At 34.6% G+C, this 18,001-nt stretch overlaps 1 protein-coding gene across 1 annotated transcript in view; it reads left to right on the plus strand.

Annotated features, from left to right (window-relative positions):
• Positions 1-18,001, plus strand: part of SGCZ (sarcoglycan zeta) — a 654,868-nt gene that overhangs the window by 522,234 nt on the left and 114,633 nt on the right. Inside the window, exon 4 of the mRNA XM_047856390.1 lies at positions 9,142-9,229. Coding sequence (XP_047712346.1) covers positions 9,142-9,229 — 88 coding nt within the window. The remainder of the gene's footprint in view (positions 1-9,141; positions 9,230-18,001) is intronic.

Here is an 18,001-nt window from a genome sequence, read left to right on the forward strand (position 1 = left end):
CCTCTATATCTATTTTATATATGTGTATGTATATATACACACACACACATATATATAATATTTTATGATACTATTATAATTATGTCATATTATAAATATATATTTTTATATATTTATTATAAGGAATTATCCACGCAGTTATGGACGCTGAGAGGTCCTAGGCTTTGCAGTCAGAAAGCTGGAGACCCAGGAGAGGCTAGTCCAAGTCCAAAGGCCTCAGAACCAAGAGTAAAATTCCAGTCTGAGTCTGAGTCAGAAAGCAGGAGAAGGCTGATGTCCTAGCTCAAAGACAGTCAGGCAGAGAGAGCAAATTCTCTTACCCAGCCTTTTTTGTTCTATTCAGGTCTTCGGTGGATGGATGAGGTGAACCCACACTGGGGAGGGCAATCTGCTTTATTCAGTCTACCAACTTTAATTTTAATCTCATTCAAAAACAGCCTGACAGACATAGCCAGAATAATGTTTAACCCGATATCAGGGTACTCCATAGCCCCATTAAGTTGATATATAAAAGTAACCATCACAAGTACTATAACCATGATGTACATATTTAACTTTATAACCAGTTGTTATTCTTATTACCTGTTTTGTCATTCCATTATCTTTTGTTATTATGGAATAATTTTGTCGTAATCATTATGTTGCTGATTTCCCTCATCTGTTTCTGCAGAAATTCAGTAACAGCATAGATGCACATGCACACACACGCACACACACACACACACACACACACACACAAAATCAACTAACAATTTAGTCCTAATATTTCAGATACTTGACGCGCTTCACAAGCCAACTAGATTTGAAGAGAAAGATTTGTGGTTGTTGTAGTTGTTGTTATTTTAACTAGAAGAAACTTACCTAATATAAATGGAGATATTTCTGTGGGAAATAATCCAATAAATTCTTTTTCTTTTAGCTTCTCTATCCCTATTCCTTTACTCAACATAGGCATTTCTTGGTAAATTACATATGTCTTATCTGAGAAAAATGAATTTTTGGTTAGGTGTGCTGCACTTTTTAGATTTTTAGATTCCACAGATTTCTTATCTTTTCTTTAATTCTAATTTCAAGCAAGATAAAAGAAAAATAATTTAATTGAGCTCCTTACTTAACTCTCTATTTTTCCTCATCTCTTACATTTATATAAGATAAAGTCTGTTTCATACACAAATACATACATGGCATAGCCTGTACCATTTTATTGCGAAAGAGGTGGAAGAGGCTTTGTACAGTGCTTTTCTGAAATACCTCCTGATTCATGATTGGGTAGTTCCATTTCTAGAAGACTTAAATTATTCCTTGTTCCATATAAATAAATGATTTAAAAGGATTAATCCCTTTATTTTTTAAGGGCATGTGAACTGGTTAAACAAAAGATACTTACATACACTCTAAAGTTTCTTTCTGCCCATTAAAGTGAGTACAATGTGTGCATTCTAACGAGGCAATACCCAGTCGCCTCTCTCCCATCAGTTGTAGGATACCTCATTCAGGCTCTGAGTTGGGCAGAGAGTGAACAGGTTGGCACCCATGAACTAGTACAAGGGCAAGATCAGCCTGAAGAAAGACTGAAGGGACAAAGTGGAAACTCAACAAAGAAGTAAAAAGAGATTATTTCCCTGGTTCAGCCAATGTCACCTGAAAGGAAAAGAGGCATCTCTGGGAATTTAATGTCATCTGGTTAAAATAATAATGGCCTTTCTTTGATCCGGATCTTTATTGCTTTAGGTAGACATAATACTTTTCCCTTTTGGGATGCTGATTCAAGAAGTGTTCATTTTCTAAGCCTACACTTGGGTAAAAGTTGAGTTGGAGTATTTTGAATGATAATAGGAAGTGGCAGATTACCAAAGATTCAATGTAAATAGAACTCTGTGCAAAACTGCTCCCTGTGTCATTATTCTGAAGATGCATTCATCAATAGCAATTGAGATAAGGAGGCCCTCAGGAGGAGTATGTTCTTACCACTCTCTTTACTATGCAGCTTTAAAGAGGCAGGAAAGAGCCAGAAGGGCCATCAGAAGTCATAGATCATTCACACAAGATATTCTGTGTAGTGACCTCGATGACTTGAGGATTTATAACAAAGAATTAATGAGAGTGGAGAATTTTCAATAAAAATGTGTGAATAGAAACACAGAACAGCTAATTATTGAATAAATGCTCTCTCCCCTTTACTATTTCACATTCAGGTTAAAATGTGAGCACTGAGAATTTAAGGGAGTCACTTAAACATCTGTAGATATATTCCTTTTCATGATCAATACTTCTGCCTTTACAAATTTCAACAGCTAAATGCTTTACATTCTGAAGGAAATAAAATTTCAAGTAATTGTATTGTTAACTAAAGAATTAAAAAATGACCTGTTTTCAGCTTCTTAAGAAGCTAAGAAGCCTCAGGTCCAGTGCTTAAGGACAGGAGTAAAGTCTGCCTTGCACAGAGAGATGATGAATAGAAATCAAATCATAATGTGATATGACTTGTTCCGCTTACATGGTGTTTTGGAAACCTTGCTCTGGGCCAAAAAAAAAAAAAAAAGTAGCAAGAGTTTGGTAAATTCTGTGTGGCCTGAACAGAAATCCAGGTAAACATAGGTAGCCTGAGTGCATTATGTTGTAAATGTGTTCAGCTCAGTTCATTCACTCAACAGACATTTATTGAACATGAACTAGGTGCCAAGCATGAAATAAACCAAGCTTTCAAAAGGCTGCATGCGTAAAAGAAAATGACAACACACTTGTGCTTTCAGGACAGTCCAGTCTAACAGAATATAAACAAAGGAATGATCAAAACAAAGCAAAGCAAAAATCTTGTGACAAGTACCGTGATAGACATCAACACTCATTGTGAAATCAGAGAGCGGGAGGGGAATTTTAATTCTGGGACAGCAGGAATCCTTCACAAAGGATGCAACTTTGATCTGAAACTTGAAAAATATCTATAATTTTGACAGTTTTATGGAGAAGTGGAAAAGAATTTCAGGCTTAGGGAACAGAAGATGAGAATACGCAGAAGTAGCATATTTTCAGAAACATGGGAAATGTGGGTCATTCTTACATGGTGGAGTAGTAGGAAAGACAGCTAAAAGCAGAAATGGATCATATTATAAAGTACCTTACATGTTATGAATGTGAATTTTTTCCAAGCTGGGAATGAGGAATCGATAAGTGTTTTATTTTGTTTTGTTTTAATTCAAGCACGCGAATATTTTTTAAAAATGTTTTAGAAATATAACACTGCAGGGATGCCTGGGCCGCTCAGTTGGTCAAGCGTCTGACTTCAGCTCATGTCATGATCTCACGGTCCCTGAGTTTGAGCCCTGCAACTTGGGCCCTGTGCTAACAGCTCAGAGCCTGGAGCCTGCTTTGGATTCTGTGTCTCCCTCTTTCTCTGCCCCTCCCGCACTCGCGCTCTGTCTCTCTCTGTCTCAAAAATGTAGACATACATTACAAAATTAAAAAAAAAAAAAGAAATATAACACTGCATATGAAGAATCAATGTAAGGAAAAGTGGTTATTGTGATGTGAGTTATGAGTCTATTTCAGAGGTGGTCACAGGAAATGACAGGAAAAGGTATATTTAAGAGGTACTTCTAACACAGCTGATTGGAGGTAGAGGAAAAGGAAGATCGAGAATGTGAGGATGATGCAAGTTTACTGCAAAGTAGTAAAATTTCTGTCAGTGAGGATAAGAAACCTTACCTGACTTTCAACCGTATCAATTCAAGACCTGACATGCCATCTTCAGGCCATTGACGCTGAACAAGAAGAATCATTAACTTCGTTCCCTTTCAGTGTAGCAAATAGGGAGACTCTTATAGGTGATACATTCTAAAATGTGTGTGCAGAGAGAAGTTCAGGATTATGTACTCTTGTCTAGAACCTGAGAAAGCAAAATGAAACAAAATGAACCGGACTCTTAGTGAAACGTGGATGATGACATTGTGGAGGGCACATCTTATCCTCTAAGACAGTGTATGTATCAGTCCCTTTAGAGACTATAGTGTTTAATCTCAAATTATACTTTCTTCACCTGTTTTTCAAATTTATTTTCATATTTTGATCTGACAGTGTAGAAAGCCTAGAATTTAATCACCATCAGAGAGGTAGTATCTCATAGCAGTTGACAAGGAAGATTCTATCTAGACCCAAATTGCTTGGGTTCAAATATTTGATCTGTCATTTATTACCTGTGTGATTTAAAGCAAGTGACTTATACTTTCTTTGGTGGAATTTATTCTTTTGCAAAACAGAAATGATAGTAGCTAGAACTATTATTAGTAGAATACTATAATTACAGTGAGGAATAAATAATAAAAGCAAGCGCTACGAGTGCCTTCAGCAAAAGCTAGATACTAATCTAAGCGTTTTGTATATATTGTCTCATCAATTGGTTATAAAAAGCTCACAAATTATGTATTATTACCCCATTTGCAGATGAAGACAAATCATGGTACAGAGATGGATTGATTTGCCAAGTCAAGCAGAAAGTGTTTGACAGACTTAACTATTTGAACTCAAACAGGGGGGTGCACTGTCCGTCTTACAACCACTTTGTTTCCTAATTCTTTTATGGGTGGTTTTATTTTAAGCCACAGAAGTGGGTGAGCTCATACATGTAATGTGTTTAGAACAGAGTCCGGCATGATGAAGCCAGTAGGGGCTAGCTGCTGCTGCCCTTGACCACTGTTTCCACTACAACTTAGTAGGTGTGAAAAAAATGAGTATCTGAAGTGCCTTATTTACATACACCTTATATGTATATAACAACAGTATCTTTGCATCAGTATAACTTCTGCTTTGTAAGAGAAGTCTCTGCTACAGCCGCCGCTTATTACTGGTAACATTCTCTGTGTTTTGTTGTTGTTGTTGTTTTATTTATGTGGTTAATTGTCTAGCTTTATGTGGTAGGTTATGAACTCGTTAAGAAGAGAAAGTTTGTCCCTTGTTTCTGTTTTTTACCCAGTTACCAGCGAAGAGCTGGGTACATCGTAGGTGATCAGTAAATATTTGAGATAAACAGAGGTAGACACAACAGAAATGAGAAGAAAGGGATTTTTTTTTACCTTAGTCACTTGCACTGCCTGTGACAAAAGCATTGAAATAAGAAGGACATTTTGCATTATTTCTCTAAAACCGTTAGCAAGGTTTCAACTAGGACCTAGGAAAAAAGAAGGTGTGCATAGAAGAATCATAAACAGGGGACTTCAGGTCCTCTTAACATTACCATTGCTTTTCTTCCTGAGTCTCCCACGTGCTTTGCCTCAAGGGTAGCAAAGAAAGCAGACAGGTTTCCTAGAGTCACAGCCAAAAAGCAGGTCAAGTCCAGAATACTATGATATGACTGCCACAGGAGTTTCCTTGATTTTGAAGGACAAATATTTGAATCAAAGATGAAGTTATTTTCCTCCAAAAAGAAAATATATTTATATTACCATATTGTACAGAATAATATTACACCTACTTACTTACCCTCACACAGAATTTATATGTCTTATTCCTACTTACCAAGTAAGTTTCTCCCCTTTGTGTTCTCAGCAAGAATAAGCTGTAAGAGAGTACTGCTATGTTGTGAAATTAGACACTAGCTTTCAAAGTCTTGGAACACAGGAATATAATACAAAGGACTATAAGGAGGGCATGTAGAGAAGAGAGTGGAAAGCAACAATTTATTCAAGGAAATAATTTTCTTACATATAGATCTTTGGAGAGAGGAACACAACAAAGGAGCTTTATAAAGCGTTAAATGTCAGTTGTTTTTGCAAAGAGGTAGTTTCATGGTACTAATTTTTACCTAAAAAAAAGTGTTTGGTATTAGATTTATAAATTGCTGAGGATTGTGCTTCTTTAGGTGATTGAAAGAGTTTCTATCAGTTTTATCATATACATTTTTATCATGTATATGTATATTTTACTTAGTAATGAGTGGATATTATGTAAAAGGTCATGCATAAGCCATGGTTCTAACTCACAGAGATGTCACCGAGCTGATATATAATGCAGAAATGATAGTGTAATTTTTCAGGGAAGATGATGCACTTAAATGCATTACATTTTGTTTAATGAAAAGTAACTTGCTTTTTTTAAATTTATTTATTTATTTACTTACTTATTTATTTATTTATTTATTTATTTATTTATTTATGTGATTTCTCGAACTCACAACCTCACCATCAAACGTTGCATATTCTTCTGACTGAGCCAGCCAGGCGCCCCGATAGTTGTTTTGATTCAGCTCACCTAATTATATTTTAACAAATCAGTATAACATAATAATATATCGATACTACATGAATACAACATAGAGAATTGTTCATTACCCCTCCTAGCTATATGTTTCTGGTTTTAGTAACAAGATTGCTATTTTTATCATAGTAAAGTTCTAATATAGATATATAAAAATTCAATTCTGAGGGGAAATTTAGTGGACTCACAGAAGAGGAGGGATGAATGCTAGGGGGAGAACCTCAACATTTCTGTGATTACAGTAAGAGAAAAGTAGATAGAAATGTTGTAAACTATGACATAATGATGCCTTACTTCTAACCCAAGTCTATCTCTCTACTAAATTAGATGAAATTCTTATTGACTTTTAAAATGGACTTTTCTGTCTTCTTAAAAAATTTAGTAAAGCAGTAATTATTGTAATATACTTACATGGTCCTGAAATTACATAATGTTAATGGTTATTCTTTTTTATGCTATGGTTCACAGAAATTTGGGCTCAGCCAAGCAAATAAAAGTATATCTTGTCATCAACTTTTAAACATATAAACATTAATTATGTATTATTTATATATATAACATAAATATATTTATGTATGATATATTTATAATGTATATTTATATATTATATCTGCTATTTTATAACATATTATATATAACATGTATAACATTATATGTTATTTTATAAAAATATTGTAACAATCTGAATTAAAATTCAACCAATATATCTTCATGGTGTATTGAACTACAATATTTTAAAGGCTTGTGCTGTTTCTTACATTCATATTGATTTTATTTAATTAAAAAAACATTTTTTAGTGAATGAATTACATGTAATTAATTTTACCAACTTAAATAGAATCTTTGTGTGCTTTTAAGAACCATGTACTGGATGTAATTGCATGCAGTCCTTAGTCCATGACCTACACTGTAAACAGAACGTATTGCTCAGAAAAAAAAGATGTAATTAATTTTAAATATTTTCAAAGATGGATGTCCACAGCATAGAAGTACCTATACCTAGATTTATATTTTGAAACTATACACAGAACACTTGTGATTTGTGGCACAAAAAAATGAGTTGTGGTAAGAGAGGCGGTGAATGAAATTAACCATAGTGTTTTTTGTACAACCAGTCTCACTCTACAGAATAAATGTATTCTTCACAATGTGGAAAATTAATTTTTAAAAACACAAACCATGGGGCTCCAGGTTTGCTTTTTTAAAGCAACTGCCTCTGTCAGTTGAGCGTCTGACTCTTGATTTCGGCTCAGGTCATGATCCTAGGGTTGTAGCATCAAGTCCCACATTGGGCTCTGTGCTGAGAGTGGAGCCTGCTTAAGATTCTCTCTCTCTCTTTCCATCTCCTTCTGCCCCTCTCCTCTGCTCCTGCATATTCTTTCTCTCTGAATTAAAAATAGATAGATAGATAGATAGATAGATAGATAGATAAAATCTCAGAGTAGACATAATAGCAAAACCCACTTTTAAAAGTGTGTGTGTGTGTGTGTGTGTGTGTGTGTGTGTACATCTTCAATCACTGCTTTGCATCTAGTCAGATGTCATACAAATCAACTTTAGGAAAAAGCCCATGGAGTCCACCCATGAATATCCAAATCACAAACCTCAAATGCTAATCTCAAATGAATTTTTGTATGGCTTATATATAAAAGCACTTTTGTATCCACACTGACACAGAAGTGACATACCACCTGGATAGTGAGGATGGTATTGGGAAAGATTTTCATAGAATTTTATTACCTGGGTTAAAAGCTCCATGAGGGCAGGTACTGTTCTGTTTGATCACTGAAATTTCTCAAATCTCTAGAACATTACAGCACTCATAGTGAGCACTCAGCAAATATTTGATGAATGAATGGATGGAAAGTTTGTAAATGATCACCCTGCTTATGTTTTAGATCATAAAAATGAAAATTTAGGCAGTTGTAAGTTACTTATGTGATACATTGGTGGCAAAAGCCCAAAATGTAGGTTCCTAAGGCAATGGTATTGTCCTTCAATAAATTATGTCACTGTTAAGTCCTAAATTAGTGATGAAAGTAAACATCTAACCAAGGTTAGATATACTAAGGGAGAATTTCCAGGCAAATATCTTATATACTTATATTCTATAAACCTCCCTACATAATCCATTTTATGATTTACAGGGCATTTTCATGTCAGGTAAATACACAAGCTAGTATCATGTTTATTATGAAGGTTTATTTACCCACTCAGTAAATACCTAATAAATGCTTTTTTTTCAGCAGCATGCTAAGTATTGAGGATGTAATTGTATATGTGTGATTCCTATGGTCCCTTTCCCAAGGACATTTCTTCTTATGACAGAAATAAACAAACAAGTAAACACATACCCAGGCAAAATAAATTTGTCTTGTGTTGGGTGTTTTGAACCAAATAAGTGGAGACTGGGGGGTTTGGGGATTGAATGAATCTGTAGTTACGGTGATCAGGGGAGGCAATTTTGAGGAGATGATATTTAAGGTGGGATCTGAAAGTTGCAAACTCAACTTAAAAAGGGGTTTCCTCCTTTGGGTAGGGTTTAAAACATCTCCATGGTAGGCATATATTCCAATGGCTATATGGAGAGGGGAGGAGTTACTACACCTTGACTGTACAGCAATCGGTAGAGTTGGAAATCATTGCATCGAATAGTTAATGCCCATTTACCAAAGTGGAAATATTCCTGTCCCCTCAAGTCATTATTATGAAGCGCCCCTATCTTTTTATCACGTTGTTCAACCAATGTTTGGGATGTTAAAATAACTGCTTAATATAAAGCAAAGAATTAGAATTCTGGTAGTACCCAAACAAATGCAGCATAGTTTTATATATTGTTTGACTATATTTCTATTTTTTATTTGATTTCTTTATTTTATACATGTTTCCCAGGATAGTCCACTGGTCTTACAGTCTGACAGGAATGTAACAGTGAATGCGAGAAATCACATGGGGCAGTTAACTGGACAGCTGACAGTAGGTGAGTGCTTTGGAGTTAAGATTGCTCGTAGCATCTTACTCCATTTAAAATTTGGGGATTGTTTAAATTGGGGAAAGCAAAGGTATATTATTTCTCTAAGATAAACCAGACATCCTGTTTTAGCCCAGTTACCTTGCACATGATTTGATATTTCATAAGTTAGTTATACTTTCCTCTATTTGCTAGTTCTTACTCTTGTCAGTGTGTTACTATGAGACAAGTATAAATATTTTGTTATTACTCTTAGGTTATTTTTTCCTAACAAAACATGTGAGATATAACATCATGTGGTCTATATATCCTTTGTTTTAGGTAAATCATTCCTAATAAATATTATCTGCTAGTAATAATTAGAAATGGCATGGTTAGTTAAATATAACAAATCTTAGCATTTATCAATTACTTATGAATTTGGTATTGAGTTTATCTAAATTTTTAAGGTTTATATGTTTTAGAAGTTATGCTAATGATAAAATGTTATTAATATTTTCTCATAGTGTAAAGAAATTAGAGATTCATATTACATGGCATTATTATTTGACTTAATTTTTGTAAGAAAAATGGCAAATAAAAATCCAGTTCTAATTATGTAAAACAATAATATTTGATTTATATGTAAATGCTAAAATATCTTTAGAATACTATATTTTTCTGTTGGGAAATTACCTAGTATTGATAATATACGTATGTATATAAAAGCATAAATAGCAAATTACAATTTGAAGAATGAGTTATCCTTATCTTAATGAGAAATTAATGAATACCTTAATACAAATGCATGTTTCCGTTATTTCTTTTTAAATTACACAAGTACATGGCGTTTGAAATGTGAGGTTTGTAAATATGACTTTGACTGTCTACTTCCTTTGTAGGTATATGAAACACTTTTTGAAATGCTATTTGCCTTAATGAAGCCAAAAATGAAATTTGTATTTTATCATACATGTATTTCCAAAACATACAATTGTACTTTATTCATAATAATTGAATTTTATTTTATACATTGTTCACATCATTAAAGTTGGTCACTTGTCATCATTTGAATACTGGAGGAGAAAAATAAAAGGAGGATAAACTGAAAAGTTGAATAAGAGATAATATTAATGGGCAGCGCTAGTTTTGTTTGTACTTACTTTTTTTTTCAGTAGTCTCCCTTATTTAAATTTAAGTTGCAAGCAATCATGTTTGGGAAACTCCAGAGGGCTGCAATGTGGTCCTGCGGTGTAAGCATGAAAGAAGGTCCATAATGCCATGTCTATAACATTATCTCTGTAAAACATTAATGCTAATTAGATATGAAATAATTGGGATGTAATTCTTCTGAATATTTACTTTTAAAATCTGCTTAAAGTCACAGTCTGATGCTTCATAGAAGATCTCATATCTCATCATAATTCCCCTTGTTTAATGCTCAGTAAATTTTAGAGAATACATGAAGTCCTAGGAGCTGCAAGCCTTTATTGTCAGAATCATTTACTCATCTTTGATAGTTTCATTTCCATTCATCAAAAATCAATGACATAGCCAAATTATATAGAAACCGTAATTACATTCTGCGATTTCTCATTTTTCTGTCTTCATTAATTCTTCAAAGCTTAAAGTCATGGCTGCCTTAGATAAGTCTTACTATGTGGTAATAAGACAGAGTGTCATTTGCAAGAAATTAAACCAAGTGATATTAACATTTGGTGCTAGTTTCCTCTCCATAATTCACTTTTTGAGGATTAAACGCCACATAAAACAGAAGCAACCAAGGGCAGCTTCTGCCCTTTTTGGTTTCTTCTGAGGTCTGAGGTGCTTGCCTTCCTTCATTGCCCAAGGGGATTTACAAGAGAGTCAGGGAGTGGGAGAATTGAGCAGCAAGGTGCCAGGACAGAGGCATCACTTCTGGGTCTGTGCCTCTTCTAGTACCTGTCAGTCAATTATACACTTAACCGTCAAATTTGATTTATTTATGATATGAGAAAATATGCTTGATAAGAAAAATTAGGCATCAGGATTCTGTAAGGAGAATTTCTTTCTTTGATTTGAATATTTGATTTGATTGGAATATTTTCTTTGTTTTCTTAAGATTTTCAGTCAATTTATGCTAATCATAAAGTCCATATGATGAAATTGTAAATTTCATTTTTATTTTTTAATGTTTATTTATTTATTTTGAGAGAGAGAGAGCAAGAACAAACAGGGGAGGGGCAGAGAGAAGGAGAGACAGAATCCCAAGCAGCTCTGCACCATCAGCACAGAGCCCCACATGTGGCTCCAACATGAACCAGAAGATCATGACCTGAGCCAACATCAAGAGTTGGATGCTCAACTAACTGTGCCACCCAGGCTCCCCTAAATTACATTTTTTAAATACCATAAGTCTGAAATGAAATGAAATGAAATGAAATGCTATAAGTTTATAAAGACATAAAAAATTAAAATATACATATGTACAAATTAACATAAAAAACTAGTCCATTCTTTATCCATATGGAAGCTATTTGTATCCTATATAATTATTAATTACACCACACTGACTGGGGCACATGGGTGGCTCAGTCGGTTAAGTGTCCAAATCTTGATTTCGGCTCAGCATGATTTCCTGGTTCATGGATTTGAGCCCCGCGTCGGATTCGGCAATGACAGTGCAGAGCCTGCTTGGGATTCTCTCTCTCCCTCTCTCTCTGCCCCTCCCCATCTCGTGCTTTCTTTCTTTCTCAAAATAGATAAATAAACATTAAAATTAAAAAAAACACGTTGACCTCCCTGGGTGTAGTAAAGATGTAAAGAGAAATGTGACTAATGGCATGATCCAACTATGCTTAAAGAGAAACATCTGAGCTTTCTACGGAACACTAGGTTTTTTTCTCACATACACTGAACAAAATGTACACATTGTCTAATAGAAGGAATACACTGTTTTTTGCATCTCTATTATCAAAAGAGGCATGGGCCTGCTAACCATGGTTTGGTGCTTTAAAGAATGCACAGAATGTGACCACAAATGCCATTAGATAAAATAATTGTGGGAGCAAGAAATAGAACATGTTTCCCGGTTCAACTTAATTCAGGGATAAGAATTTAGACTCCTCTGCAAGAGATGATATATATGTCTATTAAGTATCCCTTATGATATATGCCTTCACCTGGGCTTGTTGTCGGTCAGATGAAGTGAGGCCCCAAATGTTACTTGTTTGTGGCTAGATCTTTTCGTTTCAGAAGCGAAGTGAACTGATGATAAAATTAATATCATTTAGTAAACAGAAGACCCTAATGAAGACTCTTAACTGTATCTATGTCCCTCTGCCCACCTCAGTATATTTCCAACATCCAAGACAGGGAGGCAGACAGACAGGCAGGCAGGCAGATACACACACACACACACACACACACACACACACACACACAGAGCACTCAGACTTCCCCACAGAACTGGTGTAAGGAGAGTACTGGGAAACAGGACCAGCACAACATTTAAAGAAACCTTTCAAGTCCACTACTACACACGGAAAAATTGATTGAGACATCAGCATCTTATTCACTGTAATATGCTACAAGATAATTGGAGTCTGGAAGCTTTTCCAAAAATATGTAATAGTCACCTATCATGGAAAAATAATCCTTCAATAATGCAAGCAGTGAATAAAACCACATAATTTCTAAAATTAATCGCATCATTTAATCACATAATTTTATTTTTATTTTTCTAATGTTTGTTTATTTTTGAGAGAGAGAGAGAGAGAGAGAGAGAGAGAGTGAGCAGGAGAGAGACAGAGAGGGAGACACAGAATCTGAAGCAGGCTCCATGCTCTGAGCTGTCAGCACAGAGCCGGATGCAGGGCTCAAACTCATGAACCACAAGATCATGACCTGAGCTAAGTCAGATGCCTAACCATCTGAGCCACCCAGGTGCCCCATAATCACATAATTTTAATAGTAACTATGTTACTGTTAGGAATTTGTTATACAATGATGTTTATTAGATTGTTCAAACCATGAGCATTTTTTAATGTTCCACAAATTTAAGTTAATCCACATACCCAAAGATTTCACAATACCTGTCACAAAATATGCTGACTAGAAAGGCGCTTTGATTATGAGTAATTATTAAGAGATGTTATAAATAAACCAAAAAAAAGAAAAATCAGAACATAAGTTCAATGAAAATTATTTTTAAAACAGAATTTTATGGTTTTCAGTAATTAACAGTATTATGAGGATAATCATGTGATTTATATGCCAAAATGCTCTAGAAGAGTATATTCACCTAGAAATCATAATTTACTCAGAAACTAGTTTTAGAAAGGAATTGTATTTTAATAGGTAAAAGCCTGGATTCTGGAGCCAACTAAGTCCCACATCTGTCACTTCCCAGCACTGTGACCTAATGCAGGTTACTCTGGGCATCTTCCATACTCCGGGTTTCTGTGGGGAAAATTGATGAGTATCCATATCATACAGTAAATGTGGGCATTAAATAAATGAATATATGTGAAGTACTTGGAATACTTCCTGGAACATAGAATGCATTATGTATATGTTAGTAATTATAATTTTTATTAGATCCGTATATAAATAATTCTGTACAATTGACCAAGCTTCATGGTTTTACTTTTCTTATCTATAAAATGAGTATTATGCTAGATTGTCTCCGTGAATCTTTTCTGAAAGCTAAACTCTTTTACCTTTAGAGAGGAAATTAGTTAATGAATCCTCTGGTCCCTTAAATTCCCCACTATTCATTAGTCCTGGCAAGAAAAGGACAATCTGGTTTGAGTTTTTGACATCTTAGCCACAAATTATAAGTACATATTTTTCATTTAAAATAAAGAATATAGGTAAGCAAAACTAAATCAGCATCATTACTCTTCTTACTTTTTCACCAAATTTTGGCCTATAAAAATCTTTTTAATGATGTTATTTAAAAATTATTTTAAATAATCCAATAAGTCCAATCAGTTCATTTTTGCCAATACTAAACATCAGCATGTTTTGTCCCTAAATGAATGGAGAAAAATGTAGATGAGGTTTTTATAATAAATATTTAATGACCCCTAAAGTGACATACCTTGCGTTAAAGCAATTACTGTGAACACCTGGGAATCACTTAATTGACTGCAGATGGTGTAGGACATATAAAAAGTAGAAGGTTACAGATTATTCTCACGTACCAAATTTATGTTTTTTGTCATTGGGTCTTTTTTTTTAACTTAAAGAATGCTGTAATAGTCTGGGATGACTTAATAAGAATGAATATTTTATGCAGAATAGGCCATGCAAATCTTGGAGAATAGATCAACAAAACATGTAGTTTAATATTGCACAACATTTTAAATGATTAAATGCTTTGATGATGTTTAAGAATTCATTGTTAATATTAATTAATTAAACGAATATTAATCAATTTGAGAAAATATTACATAGAACCAGATGATTGTGACATTAGAAAGATGGCATTCTTAAAATTTAGGACCCTTAATCTGGGTGACTCAGGTGTACCAAGAATTACAGTGTCTGAAGAAAAGACAATAATGTGCGTGTTTTGGAAAGTTGTATCATAGGAGCATTTCATGTCATTGTTTGACTATCCTGAAGCACTACGCCACTTCTGTGGTTTTACTTTTTGTTATTAACTTAAAAACAAAAAAAAAAATGTATTGTCCCAAATACTCCGTTAAATTCTCAAGTGTTTGTGGAGTTAGATATGTAGAATCAAGGAACACTAAGAATTCTTCCTCGAGGACCTCGTTTGGCTAGACATTTCCAACCCATCCTGGCTTCCGTTCTCCTCCTTTCAGGTACCCAAGGTCCTAGTCTGGGACCAATGACTGCAATCCCACAAAGCCAGCTCCACTTAGCAGTGCTCTGTGTCGCGGTTCTAAAGACCATCCCCGCAGGGTGTTGACCTCTACTTCTCAAGAGCATGAGTAGCTAAGCTGCTAAAATTATCAGTGGATATCAATGCTCTGACTGACCAGAAAGCATCTTTCAGCTTTCTCCCCTTCCAGGCAAAATATACGGTTCAAACTAAGGTCTTTGGTAATAATGCCCGTAGTTGCCAAAGAAATACATCTGATCTTGAGTATTTCAGAATGAGGGGAATAGGACAAAGTGAGATATGGTGGTCCCATTAAGACATTTTGTAAACGTGGCATACCCTTCAGTTGTAGTCCTGCCTGGGCCAGTCTATCCCCTTATGTTATGATAAAGGGAGAAAATACAGGTTTTTTTCAATAAATATAATGCAACAACTCAGTAAGTATTTTTAACTGTATAATACAGAGGAAAGCAGTAAAGAAATGAATGACCATTTTATTAATTCTATGATTATATAAAGCTATTCAAAATATGCTATGACTATAGCTCACTGTTTTTATTTTGATACTAAGATTTTAAGAAAATAAAAAGATATATTACAGAGTTTGTGAAGAATAAAATTAGAATAAAATAAACAGGGGCGCCTGGGTGGCGCAGTCGGTTAAGCGTCCGACTTCAGCCAGGTCACGATCTCGCGGTCCGTGAGTTCGAGCCCCGCGTCGGGCTCTGGGCTGATGGCTCAGAGCCTGGAGCCTGTTTCCAATTCTGTGTCTCCCTCTCTCTCTGCCCCTCCCCCGTTCATGCTCTGTCTCTCTCTGTCCCAAAAATAAATAAACGTTGAAAAAAAAAAAAGAATAAAATAAACAAATAGAAGGAGAGTGGTTTCTGACTTCATATTTTATATAGGTAATTAGAATTACAGCTATATGACTTATCTGAAATTAATGACTCTGTAATTTATATACTGGACCAGTCTCTGTTTTTAATGAAGCTCCCTTTGTGGAATCTCAGAATTATAGCTTCATTTGAGTTTCATATAGAATTGACTTATTGAACGTGCAGTTTTGTGTTGGTCTTAACAAGAAACTTGTCTTTGGAAATTTGGTTAATGGCACATACTGTTCAAAAATGTGAGGTTATGGGAGTCATTATCAAAAAACATCTGGTGGTAGGAAGCTAAATAAAATTTAGGGGTTCATACGTATAGAGAAGATCATTTACTTCAGTATCAGGAGCCCTAGATGAGGTATTAGCCAAGCCCAGATAACTATAAAAAAATACGAATTGCCTGGTCATGGAATAGAGGAGATATACCATGGAGGGCCATTACATATGATCGTGTAGGTCTGTTAACTACATTAGCCTTTTTCTTTTGTTTCACTTTGAATTATGTGTCTATTCTTACGTGTAGTTTTGGAGAAATTACAAGTCAGATAATGCATAAACAGAAAGAGAAAGTATGGTGGGAATAGAAAACTGAGTATAGGAAGAGGGAAAAATGAAGAGCAGTTCTGTTTCCAACTATTTATTGGACTCCTGACAACATACTCCTCATAATGAGGAAAGAGTATTACCAGAATCTCTTAAGACTACTTTAAGATTTCTATGAATTCCTTAATCATCATTCTCTGGTTAAAGTATATAATCAGCTCAGTCCTTTTGCAACCTTTTCCCATAATATTCTCTTTAGATATTTTACCATATTTTGCCAGAAATTAAGAATATCTAATTCTGTACATTCACTTCATGTATGTGGTGATCCAATTTTTAGCATGGTTTGTTTTAAATCTTCCATTCTGAGGTCACATGGCTGATGCTTTGTTTTCTAAATGCTCACAGACACACCAGTCTAACGTGTTTTAATATTCTATCCTCCTTTCCACCTTTCCCAAATAATTAAAGCGTGTTTACTCATTTGGAACCCATCTTCTCTCTTGTCATAACATTTAGAAAAACACCTCATTTTTAATCTTATTTTGCTTTTTCCAACCTTTATAATTTTACAAAGATTACTGAAAATAATTCATAACCAGTCATTTAAGTGTTTTGGGGGTGGGTGGGATAGGGCAGATGGTTCTAAGAATTAGCTTTCTTTCTCCATACTCTGTCTTCCTAAGTCTTCAAGACTGGATCTCCTTATTTCCCACATCAGAAGGCTCATTTCATACCCATTGTTAACCACTTTTAAATGAATCAGTAAACTTATCAACAATCTAAGCCACAATGGATAATTTTGGGTAAATATGTGTAGAGAATAAGGCTTTCAATATTATATAATAAGACAATCATACATATTTTCACACTAAAAGCTCTGGGAAGTCATTAACCATAATAACTACAATTAATAAAATAACAGGTGCAGACAATAGCAAGTGATAAAATGGATGTAAAGGTACTAGAACTCTGGAACACTGCTGGGAATGCAAAAAAGATAGAGCTACTCTGAAAAAGTTTGCCTGTTTCCTATAAAGGCATACCTTGGAAATATTGCAGATTTGGTTCCAGACTACTTGAATTTAGTGAGTATTGCAATAAACCAAGTCAAACTAATGTTCTGGTTTCCCAGTACATATAAAAGTTATGTTTATTTTGTAGTTTATTAAGTGTGCAATAGCATGTCTTAAAAAAACAGTGCACACACCTTAATTTAAAAAGGACTTCATTGCTAAAAACTACAGACCGTCATCTGAGCTTTCAGTAAATCATAATCTTTTTGCTGGTGGAGGCTCTGATGTTGATGGCTGCTGACTGTTCAGTGTGGTGATTGCTAAAGGTGAAGGTGGCCAAGGCAATTTATTAAAATAAGACAATACATTTTGCCTCATCCTTTCATGAAGGATTTCTCCGCAGCACGTGATGCTGTTTGATAGCATTTTACCCACAGTAGAGCTTTCATAGTTGGAGTCAATCTTCACAAACCCTACTGCTGCTTTATCAGCTAAATTTATGTAATATTCCAAATCCTTTGTT

The sequence above is a fragment of the Prionailurus viverrinus genome, chromosome B1, assembly GCF_022837055.1.
Source record: "Prionailurus viverrinus isolate Anna chromosome B1, UM_Priviv_1.0, whole genome shotgun sequence".
NCBI classification, from domain to species: domain Eukaryota; kingdom Metazoa; phylum Chordata; class Mammalia; order Carnivora; family Felidae; genus Prionailurus; species Prionailurus viverrinus.